The 16,317-nt window shown below is 40.6% G+C and overlaps 1 protein-coding gene across 2 annotated transcripts in view; it reads right to left on the reverse strand.

The window, feature by feature from the left end:
- The window catches only part of AMPH (amphiphysin), a 223,190-nt gene that overhangs the window by 24,424 nt on the left and 182,449 nt on the right, over positions 1-16,317 (reverse strand). For both annotated transcript variants that reach the window (XM_037010906.2, XM_037010905.2), the window contains exons 12-16: positions 15,040-15,156; positions 11,681-11,704; positions 9,693-9,716; positions 6,933-6,965; positions 2,815-2,871 (exon numbers count right to left, since the gene is read on the reverse strand). In XM_037010906.2, the coding sequence (XP_036866801.1) occupies positions 2,815-2,871; positions 6,933-6,965; positions 9,693-9,716; positions 11,681-11,704; positions 15,040-15,156 (255 nt within the window). The remainder of the gene's footprint in view (positions 1-2,814; positions 2,872-6,932; positions 6,966-9,692; positions 9,717-11,680; positions 11,705-15,039; positions 15,157-16,317) is intronic.

Raw genomic sequence — 16,317 nt, forward strand, 5'->3', positions numbered from 1 at the left:
AGCAAAGAATTACTATCAGCTCTTAGGGTATGAGCTCACCATTTTGGTAGTCAAGATTATTTGCTATGAAAGGACAGTATCAAAGGACCTACCCAACATGGACAGGAAGGGTAGTCTGGCAGAGCACCGGGAAATCCATATGCAGATGGCACCCCCCCCACCGCAACCTCCACCCGTGTGAGCTGAGATGGAGGAGGTCTGAAGCCAGATGAGTCAAGAGATGTTTCAAATTATCACTCAAGTAAACACATTGTGGTCCATTAAAGGAAAAAAAACCCAATATAAAGAGAATTTAAAATGAAGAAATATTGGCACCAGAGTCTGGGTTTTTTGGAAGTCTGAAGAAATTTTAAAGTTTTATATAAGGCAAGAATAAGTAGGGTGATTTCATAAGTGAGCCGAAGTGCATTTGCCTGCAGAAATCAGACAATGCACAGGAGCATGGCACAAAGAGGAGGTAGGATTGGTTATGTTCCCACCAGTCACAACATTTTTCCCTAGATTATAGTATCACATTATTATATTACAATATAGCACTGCCCCTTAACAACTCAAATTCTAGGAGGACAAATATAACTCCCTGAGTGATGAGTAAGGATGAAACATCATAGCTTGACTGTACCTAAAATCAGGGACTGACATATGGAAATATACATCAGCTCTATTTCTTCTAAGACAATGTAAAATTGTAAATATTTTGTCAAAATAGCAAGAAAAACAAAGGTAAGTTGCAAATAACATCTCATGAAAAGATCAAAAATAGTCCTGTTAGGATAGTGCCCTGCTTCAACTTTTTTCTACCAGATGCCTCCCTTGACAGACATTGCAAATGGGTTGATACCATGCCACACCCATTTAGAAGCCCTGGTAATGATTTGCTGTCATTTGCTAGGATAGTGATCATTACCCATTCAGAGGAGAGGTACACTCTGCATTTACTGGTGGCAGCAGGATGCCACAATGCTTTAACTCTGAGACTCAGAAATGGAATTCTTACTTTAGAACAAAATGAGTAGTGTAGCCTCAGTGCACATTTTTTGATGTCCTCTGGGTAAAGATAGAACGTTGGTCAATGCAGAGGAAGAGGAGTTGGGTTGAGACAGTGGAGTTAAGAGTCTCCTCACATCCCAGTATGGCGTTTGCTTAATAGTCCTGCTTCTGCAAACTTGGTAGAACTCATTTAGTGAGAACTGCAAAGGGCTATGGAGGCAACTCTGAGCCTTGAGCAAGGTTTTCAGATTCAACAGGGATTTGTTCAGGGGATGTCCTGCAGGGCCACAAGACGTAGGCTGGGGAGATGTGCGGCTGACTACCAACCAGCCTCCACCTAGCTCAGGTCAGTCCATAAGCCAAATGTTGGGAAATGGTCCCACACTGGGGAAGATCCTTTATAATCAGAACTCAGTGAGAGACCAAGGTTCACTGTAATTCCCTAGTTCCTCACAGGGCAGAGCTAATGTTAGCTGCATTTGCAATGCTGGGCTTGGCCAAACTAAGTTCCCCAGTGGAAAGAAGGCGCAAGGTGCCTGCTTCAGAGAACACCCAGCAAGAGCGGGAAGGGCCCGCAATGGCAGCTCCTAGAACTGGCTGCGGCCAGGGTAGGGTGGCAGGGGGTGTTCAGAGACACTGAAACACTACTGAATTCTATGCCTGGGCTTGTGCACCAAAGTAATAGGCATGAGTTTAATTATGATCCATTGCTTTTCCTTTTATACGAGCATTTCTCCATTTTTCTTAACCCATTCACAATTGATAATTAAAAATCTCATCCTTTAGCTCCCAGGCTGAAAATCACCAATGAGCATGAAACATGAGTCTCTCTGCCTCCATCATTAACACCAATCTAATTTATATTTTAAACATTTAAATATTTATTTGCAGGCTACAAAAGACTCTGTCTTTCACTTGATTATCCACAAGGCAAAAGTTCGACAATTTATGGACAAGGTATTAGAGACATGCCTGCCCTTGAAAAATATCAAATTAACCTTTAAGACAGACTTCTCAAAACAGAATTCCTTCCTTAAAAGTAAAATCATCTGAAAAGAAAAATTCATTCTACTTTAATCCAATTCTAAGCTTCCAGTGTGAAGACCAGGAGCTGGGATAATTATACACCATTCCCATGGGAAAACCATTAAGCTACAAATAACCCTTATGAACTCCGAAAGAGCCAAAATCCTGCATAGTGTATCACACTGACAAGCTCACAGCAATATTCCTCAAGGTCTCTTCATTCCACTTTTCTAGCACGTCAATGATGGAAAGGTTTCTTTCTCATGGTAAGTGCAACAGTGGTCTTGCAAGAATCTCCTTGAACACCAAGAGTAACTCTCTCTGCTTCCTACTCACTCCCTAGCTCATCTCACTTGAAAGCAAAGTAGGAACCCCACCTCTACTATGCATTACTTCTTTTCCCAACTCACAAAATGAAAAGAGGAGATGAGAAGTGAAGTAGCTTCAGGCTCAAGAAAATTCAGGCTATTTTGAAGCATGAATTCTTGAGGCAAGTTCACTTTCAATCTTATAAACTAAATTAGAGTCAGGTGGAAACAGACAAGTCCTAGGTGGATTTTCTGTGTTACTGAAGCCCATTATATGGGGAATTTAGTTTTTGCCTTTATAAACAGAAGCAACCAAATTCAAAGTCACAGTGAGAATGTTTGGAAGCTTCCCTTCCTATTTTCTAGAAGACAGTGGGCTGCAGAAACCACATTCTAGATATTCAAATTCTAGATAACCTGGAATGATCAACCTTGGAACAGGCAGCAGTGACCAATACCTTCCCCAAGGCACACTCCAAAATCAACTTACCAAGTTAGAGATCACACTCTGGTCTGTCTGCACTGTGAATAGCGAAGTGTCCTGGGGCTGAAAATTAAGGGAGAAAAAAGAAGGTTAAAAATTAAGGTTCCAGTTAATTTGCTAAACAACAACAAAGATATCATTTAAATCACATCCCATCAATTGTACCAACAAATGCATTACAAAGTTTTAGAAAATCTCCTTTTATTTAAAATCAGAAAAGCAAAATATGCAAAAGTAATTTTTAACAGTAGTGATTCTCCAGATAAATCTGAGCTAGCATAATACATAATGCAGTAAGAGACTTTAAATAAAGGGCAGTGTCTACAGGGGCATCTTTGGTGCACAGCTTCTCTTCTGGAGATTTATACTGAATTAGAATTTCGTGGCTTTAAGCTACAAATGTAAACTTTGTAAATGCTGGACATTCAATCTTCCTATACCAGTTAAGTATGACTTCTATGAGTTACTCATAAGTCATAACTTAAAAACTGTATATAATATGTCCACTGACCTAAAAAAATCAAGCTGGAGGAAATTTAAGGAAACAGTGATATCTGAGAATATTCATCTCTCATTATACTGGGAGCCAGGCTTATGTTCTCCAGACAGAGACCAGAAGAGTCCTTCCGGGGTAATCTGAACAATTCAAGAAAAAAAAAAGTACCTACAGAATTTGGCCTGAGGGGCTCCCAACAGAGCAGATAGACCAGTGATGTTTTGTTCAAGATGGTGGATTGAGCCAATTACCCATATTACCTCCAGAAAGCAGACTAAACCACAATAAAGGGAATTGTATAAAGCAAATTTATTAAAGGCATAAATCCATAGGTGTAGAAAGAATGGGAAGAAAGATAATAGCAACGAAATTTTGAAATTAAAAAGCAGAGGAATGAGCAATAAATTACTTGGTAGTTCCAAAACAATCCTTATCCTAAGGTGATATAAGAAATACCAAAAAGCAACCCAATTCATTACTCAGAGCCCCCAATAGATTAAGACTTAGAAACACGAGGAGAATGGAAATGGAACTTAGGGTGGTGTGAGGACAGGGGAGGTGGCTGAAAGTCTGTTAGAAAGATACCCAAGTCTGAAAACTAAGCAATATCCCCTAACCGCTGCACAAGACTTGAGATTATTTCCACAGATGCTGAAACAGGATGGTCTCTGGATTGGGGGATGCACAGGCATATTAGGAAAATAGCAGGATTAAGTGAGCATTTACATTAAAGTATTGAAAACATGGGCCCCTCTCTCTCTGACCCCACTGACCTGCCATTACACTGGACGGCCGGCTTTTACCCCCAGACAGGAGACCAGCACTGTCTTCCCAGGGAAGTATGACCAGCTCAAGGAAAAAAAAATATGCCTCAAGAATCCAGTATCACTGGCCTCTCACAGGAAAGAGAAGCCAGAAAAGCTTAGATAATTCCCAGACTCAATGAGCTCTACCTGTCGGCATGAGTTGCCTCTTACTTTTTAGGGTCTCAGTCTACAATAGGAGTAGACACCCCAGTTCACCAGACAGGTAGGAAAGTTCTCAAATATTAAAGAGAGAAACCAAACAGTTTAAAAAAAAAGCAAGCAACAGAAACAAAGACTTTGCCAGGGGGAAAAAAACCTTCAAAAACGATCATTGTTAATACTTTTGGATATGTAATGGGAGATGCTATGTTTGTGATCTGTAAGAAGAGATACTATTAAAAACAAATATTCAGTGAACAAAAACAGCTCTTAGAAATTAAAAGTACAATACAGATGTGAAAAATCTGTTAGAAGAGTTGGAAAGCAGAGAAAGATGAAAGAAGAAAGGAAAAAACTAAGAAAAAATGTAATTAGGAGACTGACTTAGGAAGCCAACATGTGAAAAAGAGTGGCGTTACAAAATGAGAGAACAAAGAAAATGAAAGAGAACCCATCAGTGAACTGAAAAAAAGTTCCATCAAACTGAGACATCAATTTTTAGGTTAAAAAGGCTTATCCCAATGTATGAAAATAACCTCAGGCCATAGGACAGTGTTGTCAAAGTTCAGAAACACAAGGGTAAAAAGAAGCTTCTACAAACTTCCAGACAGAAAGAGAGATAAAGGGGTATATAAGGAAGCAGAGAGGGAGAGAGAGGTCTCATTCAAAATATCATGAATCAAAAATGACAGTTTCTCAGTAACAGCACTAGGAGGTAGAAGTGAGTGAAGTAAAGGCTTCAAAAGTCAAAGAAAAAAATATTTAGCAGTTTTCACTGTGTCTATTATGTCCCCAGATAAAGACATTTTCAGATGCATAAGGTCATCAATAGATACTTGTCAAATACACTTTTCCTAGGAAGTTACTGATACATGGGCTTTAATTTGTGCATGAGGATGTGTTTTAATGTGTGGGATTAAACTCCATAAAAGGAAGATCTGTGTTCAGAAATGAGTGGACTGACATGAGAGAGGAGAGAGACAGGGTAGACACTGGAGAGCCTGTGGAAACCACTGTAAGCTATCGTCACGGAGCACCTGTCAGACCGGCCAGTCCACCAGGGTGGTCAGGCAGGTTCCTCAAGAAGATGAAACTGATGGAATATTTAATATTTTCCAACAGAATGAGGGGAGATTTGTATAACTACACAGTATGGGGCTGAATTAGTGATTAGTTCCTTAAAAACTAAGCAAACCTATCAACCAGCAAACACACAAGATCCTACAATTATTTCCTCAAAGGAGAAGAAAAACTTGGCATGAAAGTTAATGCAGACTCCCTGACTTGGCATAGGAGTTAATGCAAACTCCCTGACTTGGACATTGATAGCATTCACATCATCCTTACAGTCCTGTCACAGACTGGCTGGATGGCTGTGGTGGAACTCTACCAGAGGGAAGGCTGGAAGCAGAAGACAGGGCTGCGCTGCGAGCATAGGAGTTTGAAAGCGCTCTAAGTCCTCACCTTACAGAGAGATGAGTCAACAGATAATGTTTAGAAATCCAGAGGCAGTGTGGTAAGAAGTCATGCACACACATGGGGGTGAAATCAAAGAATCTGTTAAAAGGAGTGAAAGTATTTACTGCTAAGAAACAGGAAATGGAGGGGGTGTGGAATGGTCTGAACTTCTTAAATAAAAACTCTTACAACGTTTTGTTACTATTTCAATTATGTGTATTTATAATTGATAAGAACACCAACTTCAAAAAAATGAGAAATGAATAATAATTCTTATTACCTAACTTTTCAAAAGAGCTTTATGCAGATGGAAGGGATGTATTATTGGCCCCCACTGGGTTTGTGTGTATCTGTATGGGGGTGTGAGCATGTGTGGGATTTATCTTTTTATAGGTAACATGGGGGAAGATAATCAAAATTTTAAATGGAGTAGTTCTAAATATTAAAATTTGACACTGTTCATGTTTGATTTTCTGAGACAAGGCATTCATCACATATAAGCATCTGTGTGCAGTCTCTCTTGAAGAACTTTTCAGAACTTATTTCACAAGCTGGATAGCTATGTGGCCTGCCTTGTACATGGGTTACAACTGTCCATCTGTTGGGACATATCAGAGCATGGACAGTCCCTTTTGTGGTTTCTCTTCCATAAACTCCCAAGGGAAATACTGCATATTGGACAGAGCCAGTCTGTGGTTTCTGATTTCAAACAGTTCTTTTCTAAACAACCACTGAGTAGGTATCAGGTTCTGTGTAGTATGGCTTTTATACGAATCTTCATAAAGAGACTCTTAAAAATCTCTTCTATTTTTTAAAGACCCATCTCATTAATTCAAAATGGTTCTAGCTCCTCTTTCCAACAGCTGAATCTAGTGATCTCTCCTATCAGGACAACTTCTAATTTCTAGGAGAGGAATCAGCAGAATTCCTTGGTATAGCTAATGATATTGATAGCTGATTACAGTCACGAAGCCCTTAGATGGCACTAGGCTGCTGCGTGATGTGCTCTGCACTCACGTCTCATTTAAACTTCATAACAAACCTACAGTGTTGCTTCTATTACTGTTTCCGTGACGGGATTTGTAAGTACTGGGGTCACGTTTCATGCTGACATGCTTAAACACTATGCTATTTCAGTGACACAGAGGTCTATATTTTAAACAGATTCTCAACAGATAGATTGTGTCAGCAAATAAATTTCTTACCTGGGTGAATCCATTAAATGAGCCCCCAGAAGCCTAAACAGAAATGGAAATCAGAGGATGTTACTTTTTTTTTTTATCACTTGTGTAGGATCAGTAAATGTCTATTAGACGAATTGGAAAAAAAAATCACCACAAATTTAAAAATAATCAAAAGGATGCCATGCATGTTTAGGAAAAGAAAGAGGCCATACTATATTATTTTAATAGGCTGACAAAAAAGAAAGTTTACTTTCACAACCATTGCTGGTGTGTGGTTCAGTGCTAAACAAAGCCCGTTTTCTCAGTACTGGGTTTCTCAGTAAGGATGATTCCAGAGAAAAGCCACAAGGGGTTGACTAGCTTTTTCTCAGGCCATTGACAGAATTTAGAAGTATTTCTAGTATCTCTGTAATACATCATTTTGATGAGCACCTATTATGACAGTTTAGTTTCACGGGGACTGGGAGAAACATTTCTTGTGTTCTTATTGGGGTGGAACCACTTTGAGAGCAGTAAATGAGTCTGTTGCACATAGTTTTAGTGCTTGAGCAACAAAAATAAATGCAAAGAGAATAAACATGGTAAGTAGAATGATAAAATAGATTCTCATTAGTACCCTATATAATCTTTCTGTTTTTTGTCAACCTATTTGTGTTTGGTTTGCACATACATCAAGAGGTACACGACAATCTGTCAAGGGGATGAGGCAAGCCTCAGAGAACACAGTGACGATAATGAAGTAGGTGGGAAACATTAGGAAAAACAGAACCTACAGAAGTCTTTGGCTAGTCTATACTACATACTGGGGTAAGTACCTCTTCTTTATCAGGCTCTATTTCTTGGTACAACCATCCATATCTCTGGTTAGCAATTTCATCTTCAGATAAATCTGAGCTGTTGATGTCATTGTCTTGGGGACTAGCAGAACTTCTGGTTCCCAGAACCAAAGGTCTAGCTACCTCTTCATTTTGTTTCCAACAGTCAGCAATGGTTTGCTCCTCACATGCCTCTGCTAATGAGTCTACCTCCAGACCTTTCTTGCCTTCAACTATATCTAAATATTCTCCACAATTATAGAAGCCTCCCACATCTCTGATAGGCCAGTGGTTAATAGAATCAAACCAATTGGTAAATCCAATTGCTTGGCCATCTGGTACACCAGAGAACTCCAATGTATCCATATTATTCACTGCTGAATTCAAGCTAGGCTGCCAGATTTGACCTGGATTGGTTCCCCAAGAGTCTGTTTCTACAATTCTTGGCAAGTCAATGATGTTCTCAGTCACTGTACTTCCAGACCCCTCTATCAATGCATCTTCTGCCTTACACAAACAGCAATCTCTTCTGCTGGCATTAGTTTCCAAAGGATAATTAAGATCTGCCCTAGACTGAGCTGCTACTTCATGTTTTATTGATAGAACAAGAGCCTTACTTTCATCTCTGCCAACTCTAGGAGCAGGTAACACAGCCTCACACTGAATCCCTTCAGTATCTGCACAGCCCTGTGCTGCATGATGCAATCTACTATGATTAGGAGGGTCTATTAAGTTTTTCTTTACATCTTCTTTAGCTAAACCCCATCCCTCCAGGCCGCCATCTTCAGTACTGGATACAGAGGCAGTCTGGAGGGACAGAGTCAAACTGTCTGTGTGATTGGCAGGTTTGGTTTCACAGCCCTGCATAATTTCACAGCTGGTTATTACTACTTGAATCCCCTCATCTAGCCCTTGGTCTCTGTCACCAAATCCATCTGCCATATCTACTTTTCCTGTGTCTTTCTCCAATACACCAGTTTCATCAAGATACTTTCCATTGGTCTTTACACTTCTCTTACTCCTAGCTCTTAGATCATCCCTTGTCTCCTCTTTATTAATGTTTAAGGTCTCCTGGCCTTGCTTTCCTATTGTCTTAAGAAGATCTACTACCCTGTTCCCTCTGCTTTCATATGCTTTCTCTTCAGATTTCTCTGTACCTTCTAGTGCCTTACAATCAATTGCTCCAGCATCTACCTTTTCACATGTCTCCACACCTGCCCATACAGAATCTTCTATCTTCTGTTTCTCTTTCTCTTCTGAATCTGTAGCGTCTTTTTGGCTTTCTTTGACCAGGGCACCAGTTTCCATGGCTGGCATCTCTGAGTCAGACAAGTCAAAAGGCTGTCCCAACTCCACACAAGCAGCAAGGGCACATTCAGCCTCAGGCACAGGCTTGGCTGACAGCTCTTCGTCTACACAAGGAGGGGCTGGCCCCAGGACATGCTCACCCTCTTCGGCTACAATGTGCCAGTCCGCAGAAGGAAGCACACCAGTCGATAATCCCACATCTTGCTCTGCTTCAGAGGGACATGAAGAGTCTTCTTGAGACCCACCTTGGATAACTTCCTGGCTGACACTCTCTGTACTAGTATCAGGGCCCCAAATAAATGCACCTAGGTCAATTTGAGAACTTTGAATGTCTTCGGCCAACCCACTGTCTGGAGTTTCCTCCATGATCAGGTTACACAGGGAAACACTTTTTGAAGACTCAGTCTTTAGAGTATGTAGAATAGCAAAGAAAAAAAAACATAAGATGAAATAGATATGGTAAGATTTGACGAGAAACACAAAGCTCTTCAGTAAGGTAGCACCAGTTAAAACTAGAGAGCACTTAAATTAAATGGCTTGAGGTTAAATCTATGACAAGCAGTGCTATGAATAAAAGAAAGCTCATTCTAGAGAACATACATGTTTATAATGCATATTACATACAAAAAAATCCAGAATTTTCTGGATATTTACCTACCGGTTGTACCACATCAGTGCTCGTCTGTATGAGTAAAAAAAAATCATAATCATAATCATAAGGTGAGAAAAAATTCCCTTGCACATCAAAATTCCATGCCATCCAGAGCCAACACTCTCCTGAAATCTGTAACTTTTAGTGTTTGAGACTAAATTTTACAACTGGTTTTATGAGAGCAACGAGTTTTTTTCTAATATTGAATAAGACTACACAGTTGAAGCATGAAGAGAGCCTCTTTCACTTTCTAGTATCAACAAAGAGCTTTATGCTGTTGCATGACATCTGCTTTAGAGGACCCTGAAATGCAAAGCTTCAAATGAATAAGTGAGCCTGAGGACACCAGAATAGGCTCGTATTAGTAGCTGTAACATTACACAGTATCATTGCTCTGACAGAGTATCAGAAAACATCTTCCCCAAACCCATCCTGCACAGCTGATGCCTTGGAGGTGGACGCTGGGGGAGGGAGATCTAATACTAACCTCTCTGACTGCCTGGATGATTCTCCTCATGTTCTCTCCACAACTAGAAGCTTTAAACGCCAGACAAAGAAACAACACTGGGAGGCCGAGGGGATCAAGAAATGGAGCAACAGCGTCCAGGGAGTTTACGCTTTGCAAACTTGTTATTGTCACCACACCTGGCAGGTCTGTCTTACGGAGCAGTCAGTGCTCCTTCTGTATGATACCGTCCCCCTCATGGTACCCTTCCCAGTATGGGGGAAAATGTATTAGAGCTCCAACTAAAGATATGACATATTGCAATAATAAAACATGAGCATTTCCCTTTTACTATCCAAGAAACTTCACACACAGTTGAGGCTAGAATTCAAATGTCCTGAATATCAGCGCCTGCATCCCTTTTTGGGAATGTACAAGTACAACCAGCTCACTTCAAAAGGTGTTTTCAACCAACATTTTCTAGCTCTTCTCTTGAGAGCTTTCTGTAATGCTTCAAGGATGCTACATAGTGCAGGGCTGTAAACCTGGTCCTGTGGAAAGGAAAGGGCAGCCATATTTCTGGGAAGAAAGTGGCAAAATAACTTCAGAAGACTAGGCTCGGGAATAACTCAGTCTACCAAACTTCCCTGTGCTTCTCACTAAAAAGGAAGAAAACAAGAAACTCAAGTTGAGTTCTTAAGACCACAGAAGCAGGGCTTTTTTAAGACAGGGGAGACAAGGGACCTACCCCCAGGGATGTGAGGCTCCATGTCGGTGTGCTCAGTCTCCTAATTTCACAGCATAGATGCTATCACCATAAAGCTCTGTGTCTTTTTCCCACTCTAAATTCTGTAAGTACTGATCCTTGAACTTGGGATTAGTTGAATACATAACGTTAGTACTAATAGCTACCTTTTACTGATACATATGAGATATTGGGCTAACTATTCAAACACTATCTACTCCATCCTCCCACAACCCTCTGAGGTAAATGTCATTACTCTTATTTTATAGATGAGAAAACCTGAGCCTGAAATAATTTTATAGATTACTCAAGTCATGTTGTTATATAAGAAGTAGAGTCTGGACTCAAATCCAGACTGTCTGTTTCTAAAGCTCAAATTCTTATTGACTGAGTGTCACTGTAAACAATAATGAGAAAATGGTTCCCTGTGCAGAGAAGCCTGTGCAATGCAACTTCTCATCCATACTTTTCTTACATTCTATTTAAAAGCAATAACAAGCGTGGATGTCCTTCATTGCAACACTTCCTGTAGCCACCAGTATCACAGGACAAAGCCTAATGGGACACGACATGAAATTCTTGTGTACCCAGGAGTCTGACACACTGACACACTTTTCTCCCCACTGTTCCCAGGTGTTGGTTATACCTGGAACCATCAGGGAGCTGATGATGCCCCAGAGGACTACATTATCATTAAAAATGTCTGGGTCTTCTTTCCATCACAGATTAAATAAAATATAACAAGGTTGCCAAGTCTCTAGAGATCCAGATACGTTACAAATACAGAGTTCTTAGTACTCTTACCGTCCATAGGTCCCAGGGCAATGTCTGAAAGCAAAAAGACAAACAAAAATACAGTTAGCATACAAATCCCAAGCACGTAAAAAATACTGAGCTGCATTCTTAAAATAGAACCATAAACATTTTTGAAATATTAGATATAGCACTGTTTCACAGAACTTTCTTTGGTGACAATAGTGTTCAATATCTGTGCCATCCAGTATGGCAGCCACTAGTCGCATGAGGCTAGTGGGTAACTGAAATATGCTAGTGTAGAAGAATCAGATTTTAAATTTTATATAATTTTATCAATTTAAATCTAAATAGCCAATCAATCTGCTTTTTGCTTTATGAGTAGATAAGTATAACTGAATGGGTTTACTTTTTAGCATACACACACACACAGTTAAAATGAAGAGAAAAGGATGTCCACATTTTAGAGTTCATTGCATCTTCAAGGAAATGCAGACCTTGATCATTGCTAATGGGATCTCCTCTCTGACCCCACCAAATCCAAGAGGATGCCTTGTGAACAGCCTGATGGTAAATGAACCCCAGAAAAGTAGTTCTTCAATATGTCGAATTAGATGATACCACATAACTCAATTAATAGGTAATGATGCGAATTAGCAGGATATACCTTAAGAGTAGGGATGAGTTAAACTTACTACCAGCATTCACATTTTAAAGCTTATTGATCCTGGAAAATAAATCCAGATGATTCAAATGACTTCCACTATGTGGAGAAAGTGGGGGAGACCTCTCTTATTTCCTTTATGATTGAGAATTTCTGCTAAAGCCACAAACTTTTCTGCCTGTCTTTGTGACTAAAATGAACGCATGTATATGCGCTTGTTTTGAATCACTAAATGTCAGCAGCAAATTAGAGAGCCTGGCACTACTTAAGAATACGACAGTTTGGAGACAGGATTACAGATGACTCAGTTGGATTCCATGTACAGAATGTGGGCCTCACTAACCCAACCCACCCCCCTCCCTGGTCTGGGCCTAGCTGGCCTGCATCTCTGTGCAGCCTGGCTGGTCTCTGGTTTAGCACCTAACTGCTGAGTGACGAACAGAGGAAGCCCTGTGGAAAGCCCAGTTATTTGCACATGGACTCCTCCTGCATCTAGTAAGCTTTTTCTGATTACCCAGATGGTTCATGTTTCCTTGCTTCCCAGCCCTTTAAGAATCACAGCTCCTAAAAGCGACTCTGCGTCCTTGCATAATGCAGACAGTGTGGGCATTTTCTCCAAAGGAAGGCAACAATGGAAATGTCATGTTTATCACTCCTCAGGGTCGCGAAAGGATGTGCTACTCATGTGGACACTGAAGAGATCATAAGGTGAGATGCTTTGCTATAGCAAGAATGTCGATTTAGAACACAGGGTCAGGTGATGGCAGGGGGGGATCCTTTGAGTGAAGGGGAAAGAAGGCCAGAAGAACCTGTTGCTTTTGTTTACTCAGCCTCAGCCTTCATCACAGAAGAGAAGACGTGATTAGAGTTGGATGGCAGGGTGACTCTGCAGGGGAGTGACTCAATTAGGGTGCCTAGGAAGCCCAGAGCTTTGTGACCTGGACTGAGGGACAAACACTGGGCCACACACAACTTGCTGCAACTGTGATGATGCATCTTCTTCAGAACCCAAATTTTGAAGAGTTAACCAGGGTCATTTTTTTTTTTTTAATTCTGAAAGAATTCCTTAGTCCTAAACCCACACCAACTTCCATGATTTATGGATTAATTTGACCATGAATTGATATAAAAGAGGTCTCTCTCCTGACCCAACTTTGCAGGAACCCCATCCACTGATCACAACAGCAGCTACTGGGGAAACTTTCCTTCTGCCCCTAAAGTTATGAGTCTTGGAGAGTAAGGCAGAGTCCTATGAAGTTCCCTGAACTCTGCTGGCTGTTGACATAATGAGAAAGCTCTGAGAAGGAAATATACTGAATAATATGTACATTCATTTTCTGTTTTTCTTGGCCACCAAGGCAGAACTCTCAAACCTGCTGATAATTACCATGTTAGTATTTCCCAAAGCATGTTTTAGAGACCATTCCAAAGAATGCTAGAATGTTTCATTAAATTAAATTCATGTGGATAAATTTGGGAAATTCTAAACTAAGCAAATCTAAACAGTTTTTCTTTGAATTGCAGGACTTCTCGGGGCCTTTGATGCTCTAATGCACATTGTGAATCTCCTAAAAGGGGGTTAATAGAACTTTCTGAAACATTCATCTGACAGACCCATTTTTTGTAAAGTACCAAAGGCTAGAGTCTAATCTATTTAATTTCCTGCTTTATTGACATCTCATATTTTTGCTGGTCCTATATTACAACAGAGAGTGTTTTAGAAAGCCCATCACATTCTGAAACCAAGCATGGATTAAAGAGAAGCTTTATTTACTGATGTTCACATTGAACTGTCTGCTCTCTAGTGCTTTCCTGGAAGGTACCAAGAAGGCATCAAGACCAGAAAATTGAGCTGGATCTCAATTCCTACCTTGGGTTTTACAATATACCTTCATTTGTTAATTAGAAGCATATTCTAGCATCTTTGGATTTGCTCGGAGTCAAATATGAGGCTCCCAACCACATCAAAAATACTGACATAAACCATTTTTTTAATCTGCATTTTGAGTTAACTTTTTTCCACGAGCATAGACAATTGCGAAGTAACTACATGCTGTAGGACTCCTCCACAGGTGATCAAAGCACCCGCCACCAGTGTCCCTCTGATAAAGAATGTTATCACAACACCTAGTGAAATTGGAAAAACGTTATGAGTGAGGAAGTGATGAGCAAGGATAAGCCCAGTTCAGCAAGGCCTGCTCTGCATCAAGCCGTAATCAAGATCACACAGGGAGGTTTCGGCAACAGAGGGGGACATCACCACCAAGTTCAGAGCTCTCAAAACTGGAAAACTTTTCTGTTGGGACATATTCTCATGCTTATTGCAAACATGCCTTAGCTTGAAAAAGTGTGAAGAAGGAAAGCAGAGAAATCAGTAAGAAGATTAAACCCAAAGCCAAAAGAAAGTGATTTAGTGAAGCCATTAAATATCCAAACCGAGACACTTCTGAGTGCAGAGGGGTACCACTAAAAATTACTCAGAGAGAGTAATTCCTGGGTAGATGGGAATGTATGGGCAACCCAGCTCTAAGGATAGGGAAAGCTAATGGTAGTGGGAGGTTTAGAATGATTAATACTGATAAGGTCCTCTTTCCACCCTTCCTTCCTATTAGGAAATCTCTTTAAAAAAAAAATGTACATAGTCATTTGAAAGAAAGCGGGGTCCCTGAAATACATCTGTTGCCTTTCTGAGCTTATTAAAGTTTATGAAATATCATCCCCAAACAGGTGAAAGACCACGTGATACCTGAGACATGGGTGAGTGGGTCACTCCCGCAGAAGCCGCAGATGCTGCCTCGGGCTTGAAAGGGTCAAAGTCCAGATCCAGCAAAGTCTCCTCTTTCTTCACCTCAGGGACTTCATTCTGTTAAAATAAAACAAAACTTGACATACACCACGGATACCCTCTTATATCATTGGTAGCTCCAGAACATGCTTTGGTCGTTGACCGCTCAGGTGGCTCCTCCACGTGCCCCCAGAGTCACTAGCTAAGCGCGCCAAGAGGGGAAAGAACCAACTCTGGCCAAGCCCAGCTGAAGATGCCCAGGAACATGGCCCAGGCTTCAGCTCCTGTCCTCTGTCCAGCTCCATGTCCAGCCAACAAAGAGGATGCCTGAGATGTACCCTGAAGCCACCAAGACCCAAGGAATTGCCTTCCCTGCTAGTTCAGGAACCTCAGATCATGAATTACAGATGACCAGATGGGTAAAACAGGCCAAGGCTTAGACCCGTGACAGTAACCCAGTGCTGTGAAGTCCCCTGTGAAGCCAGCAGTTACAAAGGAAGGGATTGTTGTTTACTGGGACCACATGGCATCTGCCCCGGCCCTCGGAGGCATCCTCTCCCATGCTTTAGTTACCATGTGGTCCCTTCCTACCCATAACACTGTCTCAGGTGTGTGCATGAGGGAGGGTGCAAAGGAGAGAGAGAAAACCAAGACCCCCAACATATACTGCGAAAAGGGCTTCCACTCCAGGATCATTCTTGGATTAGAAAGAATGAAGGTCAAGCAGGACACAGAATGAAAGTCCTGTTATGGTAACAGCGAAATCTTTTTAATGCTAAACATTACCACTTGTTGATTTATTGGGCCTGAAGTTAGCCCAGCTATGGCTTGAGTCACACAGTAAGATACACAGCAAAAATAAAGACCCCATAAATTATACCACATGAACAGAACTGGGGTTGGTTTTCACACAATTTGAGTTACATGCTTTTGATGTTTGACATAAGCTTCAATTTTGACCATCTGTTGTTGAGAACTTGAAAGGTTACAACAATGGATGAAGTATTATATAACAATACAGATGTTTAGTGAAAAATTTTAAAGAACAGGAGTTATTTTCATTAACATTGATCATAGACATACAATTTAAAGCTTTGCAAATATATGAAAAGCTTGGGGGCATAACAGATAATGCTTTTTTAGTATATGTGTGGATTCCCTATAGAAGGAATTCTGCTTATGCATCATGCTACTGGTCTCGAGTTATCTATTTTGCAACACAATTACTCATATAGACTT

The sequence above is a fragment of the Manis javanica genome, chromosome 6 (genome assembly GCF_040802235.1).
Source record: "Manis javanica isolate MJ-LG chromosome 6, MJ_LKY, whole genome shotgun sequence".
Classification (NCBI taxonomy): Eukaryota; Metazoa; Chordata; class Mammalia; order Pholidota; family Manidae; genus Manis; species Manis javanica.